This window comes from Frankliniella occidentalis, unplaced genomic scaffold, assembly GCF_000697945.3.
Source record: "Frankliniella occidentalis isolate FOCC.00 unplaced genomic scaffold, Focc_3.1 Scaffold373, whole genome shotgun sequence".
Classification (NCBI taxonomy): Eukaryota; Metazoa; Arthropoda; class Insecta; order Thysanoptera; family Thripidae; genus Frankliniella; species Frankliniella occidentalis.
In genome coordinates, this window is record NW_026267496.1 from 172,813 (window position 1) to 177,371 (window position 4,559).

Below are 4,559 nucleotides of genomic sequence, written 5' to 3' on the forward strand. Positions count from 1 at the left end.
CAACCGACCCAACCAGCCCTACGACCCTAGCCGACCCAACCAGCCCTACCACAGCGGCCAGCCCTACGACCCCAACCGACCCAACCAGCCCTACGGTAGCAACCCGCCCTACGACCCCAACCGACCCAACCAGCCCTACGACCCCAGCCGACCCAACCAGCCCTACCACGGATCGCCTTACTCCAGCAACCCCTCCGACCCGAACTACAGAGCACCCCAGTACTCCAGTAACCCGGCTGACCCCAACTACCGCCCATACTCCAGCAACCCCTCTGACCCCAACTACCGCGACCCCAACTACAGGTCCGGATACGACAGCACCTACAACGACCCCTACAACACCCACGGAGGCTCCCAGTACGGAGCCGGTGGCACCTACGGCGGCAACAACCCGCTCTACAGGAGCTCCCCTGGGAGCCGCATCCGCGTCATCAAGTCCTACACCTTCCCCGAGGAGGCCGCACAGCGCACCAGCGCCATGCTCAGCAACATCGTCCTCGACAGCAACGACGGATGGTGAGTATGAGAATCTGCCGTGGATATGCCGTATACCGGGCGGGCCAAGGGCGTGAGTGCTGGGATGAGAATCTCCCCGCCAGGCGAGGTGAGGGGGTCCTTGTCCGGTGTGGGAACGCGGAGGCGTCGGTGGGGGGGGGGGGGGGGCTGAGCTAGGCTGAGCTTGTCAGTGATTCAGAGATTGATCGCCGCCCCCCTCCCTCCCCCCGATAACAATATCGATTCCGACTGCCTGGATCGGTCGACCCCACCCACATCACTTAGAGATTAAGGTGATGAGCATGAAATTGACCTCGCCGCAAGGATGGGCGACGACGAACTCCATTTTTAAATGCGTGTGAATAAGCTCTATTACAGCACGGCTGAATTCTTTGTGGCGCCACCATGGAAACGGTTGGGGGGTTCAACCTGTTCTCTGCGCCGTGCACCCCTCCCTCGCCTGCTCATTTCAACCGTCTCTGGCGGAGGGGAGCGTGCCTCACCCGTATGCGCATTTAATTAAATAGCAAGCCGAGCCGACGCGGAGCTTGCTAACAGGTGGCTGGACGTGCCGGGGGTGGCGCGGGGCGGTGGGGGCGGCTGGGGTGAGTGGGGAGCCGCGGGGGAGGGGCGGCGCGGCGAGGAAGTCCCCGTGTGTCAGAGCAGGTCAGAGGCATGTAGTGTAGCGAGTCAGCAGCGGCCGGCGCAGCGCAGGGTGATCTGAAACCTTGATAGTTTAGTTTTGCATGCTATAGTTGGGTACTCTTTCAGAGCGGTGCTGTCTCTCCCCCATTTCCCTTCCTCCCAACCCTTCACCAACCGCTTGCTCGACTATGAACTCCCCTTTCTTCTTCCGGTAAATTAAAAGTCCCCCGTTGCCACGCCCCGCCCCCCACCCCGCCGAATGACGAACCTTTAAAAGGCTTGCCTGACGCATCACGCTCCATCCGACCCGAGTTTGTCATCTCATTTCCCCAACCAGCCAGGGTGGCGTCGTTCCGTGCTCGTGCTCACACAGCGTGCTCGGGGGCCTGCTCGGGACGTGTCTGCGCTGTTGTGCTACGGGAGCACGCAGCACTTCCATTCTCGGACGGGCGCGACAAGTTGCTCGTGAATCCAGCATGCCGCTGTGTGTGCTGTACACGGTGTAAAGAGGTGCTGTGTCGTCCTCCCTCAGCACGAGCTCGCCCCAAGCAGATGACTGACGCCTCCGCCGCCGCGCTTGCTGCCGATAGCGTCGTGCCGGCTGCTTCAGCAGCAGCGCGGGTAGCGGGTCGCGGTCTTCGCGCGCGCGCGGTGCGCGGGCCGGCGCGGAGGGCCGAGTCGCGGCGGCGTTGCCAGGTCGTAGAGAGGGGCCTAAGTGCTACCTGGTCCCGCGGGCCGGGCGGGCAACAACTGCATCGTCGTCGCTCGTGTGACGTGGACACTGGGTGAGGCTCCCGTCGTGCTCGTGCAACCGGAGCCGGACCCCTCATTGCACTTGACTGGAGCGGGCGGGGCGGGGCGGGGCGGGCCGGGGGCCCTTCCGTCTCCGCCCTGGCCAGACGGAAGGGGCGGGCAGGGCCAGTGGGGAAGGGGAGCGGTGGAGGCAGCGGCGGACAGGGCGGGCGGGCGTTCGATCTCCAGCTCTAGGACCTCCTCCCGGCGGCCGGGCGGCGCCCTGATGGCTCATCAGGTTTGGACCCAACCCGTCCAGGTACCCCGCGCCATGCCCGCGCGAAGCAGCGCCGACTTCCGGTGCGGCGGTGGCGCTGGGATGCATCGGGGCGGGGCGGCGGGTGTAACCCTCCTATGACGGGGCGTGGCGGCGCGCGGTCCGTTTCGCTGGCTCATCGCGGTGACAGTCGACAGCGTGATCGATACCGCGCCATTCACCGCGCCGCCAGTCAAATCCATTTCAGGAGATTGGCTCTGTGGGCTAGCGGAACGGGCGCGGACGGACCCCGCCGCCGGCCCGATCGACGTCAGCAGGCTGCTGCTCACCTCACCGAACAAGTGCTCTATCGGCTCCACACGGGAGAGCAAACGAGAATCTTATTATTTGACACACGAGTGAAGCCATTTTGCAGGAATGTTGGGTAACACATCACCGCAGTGGGAGTAGAGCGCGTGTCGCGTCCGTTTTGCTTTTTGCTCAAGTGACATCTTATCTTCCGTTTCCGTTTCCTTTTGAGTGGTACTATTTCCTGCCTGTGACTCGACCGCACCAGGCAGCTGCAGCAAGGTGATCGCAGTCGCAGCGCGACTCAGCGTCCCCCCGGGCATGTGGGAGAATATCTCTGGTCCCCGCGCCCGCACCCGACACGCACGTATAGTACACGACTCACGTTTACACAAACACATAACACACGCACGCACACATACACACATACAATAAGTACTCAGTCAGGTCCGCCATCACACCTTGCGCCGTATCGCTAACGATAAGTACCCTTGGTGGGCGAGAAGCATGTCGGGCTTTGTGCGGGCTGTGCCTGCCTGGGCTGTGCTGGAGGGGCGCGCGGAAGTGCCACGCTGCCCCCCCCCCTCCCCCTCCCCCGTAAAGTTTGATTTGGGTGGTGAGTTCCCAATGGTTCCCACCACCCGCGCTCCCCGGGGTCGGCGTGTTCATGTCCATGCAGTTGCATGCGTCGACGACCCCAAGGTCGGCTGCCGGCAGTATTGACGGAAAACGCTGGCCGTCGCGCCCTGGTCGCCGTCTCCATGACCTTTCGTCGTCGGTGAACAGGGGTGAGAAGCCAGTGGGAGGGCCGGTGGGGCAGGGCGCCGCCCGCTGCCGGACTGGAGAAGGTAGGTAGGGGGGGGGGGCGAGCGAGCGGGCCCTTTGTTTGGCTGGCGCGCGGCCAGGCGGGGCGGGTGGCCTACATCCAGGGGCCCCGCGCGGCCCAGCCTAGGAGGTCATTGGCCGCACCTACGCACCGCGCCGCGCCGCGCCACTCAGCAGCGCAGTGCGGGCAGGCTGACTGCACTGGAATGCAACGTGACGCGAGACCGCCGCCGCCCGGCCCGACCCACCGCGGCAAAACTGTGGGCGCCGCAGCAGCGGCGCGACCGGCGTCGGCGCAGAGTTCACTGACTGCTGGCTGCACCAGCGGCGTCGGCGTTTGATCAGCTGTCATTTGAGCGAATTAACGGCAGTGTAGGGCGCTGGCTGGCGCTGCGGAGTCAGTCAGTGTGTCGGCCGGCCTGGCCTGCTGGGCCGCGGCCGCAGCGGTGCGGTGGTGTCGGATAGCGGCCACTGGGGCGGGCGGCGATGGCGATGGGCTCCGGGCCCGGCCATACCATACCACCATACAGTCCGTGTCCAGTCCTGTCCGCCGGGCGGCGAGTCGGGCCGTCGGACGCCCTGCACCCCTCTCCCCTCCTCGAGCACCCCCGCGACCACCTGGGGGGCTGTATCGACCGAGGGGTCGCGCGCCGCGCTGGTCAGCCGCCGCGCCTGCCTGGCCACCACCACGTCGCGCGGGCGATCCTCGGCGATACGCACGCGGGCGCTTGGTCGGTACCTTATCGACCCAGCCGCGCGGAAGTTCCGTATTTAGACCGCCGCGCACCCCTGACCCTTGCCTGCTGCAGGTAAACGGCCCCGCCGTGCTGCTGTGGATACTGCACCGCATGTCCCGCATGGAAAGGCGAGGCTAAACCGCGTCTGAAAACTGTCCGAGCTTCCTAGACATTGCTTGCACGCCTGAGTAGACGCGATTCAGCCAATTTTCAGACGACTTTTCTGTCTGAAACTTACCCGACTTTTGAAGTAGCCGGCGCTGCAGACTGCAGCGCCCATGCGCTGTGGCCGAGCTTCGTGAGGACATATGGCTTGGCTGAGCACACAGCCACCTCCAGGCTGTGAGCGATCTGAGGGACAGCTTCCCAATGTCCGGAAGCCTCATGGGAAGGAAAATGAATCTGGCAGCGACCGCAACTGGCCGGCCGGTGAGCGGGATCGAACCAACAGACTCCGAGTCACGAGTCGTTCGGCTAGCACGCTTGGCCAGAGCGCGCTCGCTCCCGGGGAGAAGCGAACAGCGAACACGTTCCTCCTCAGCGCGTCGCGGGAGTATATC

At 64.8% G+C, this 4,559-nt stretch overlaps 1 protein-coding gene across 1 annotated transcript; it reads left to right on the forward strand.

Moving 5' to 3' along the window:
- Positions 1–106: 106 nt before the first annotated feature.
- LOC127751186 (sporozoite surface protein 2-like) lies at positions 107–520 on the forward strand (the record flags this gene model as incomplete). Its single annotated transcript, XM_052274313.1, is given in 1 exon segment — positions 107–520. A coding segment is annotated over 1 exon segment (414 nt), but the record flags the coding sequence as incomplete, so codon positions are not given.
- Positions 521–4,559: the final 4,039 nt, after the last annotated feature.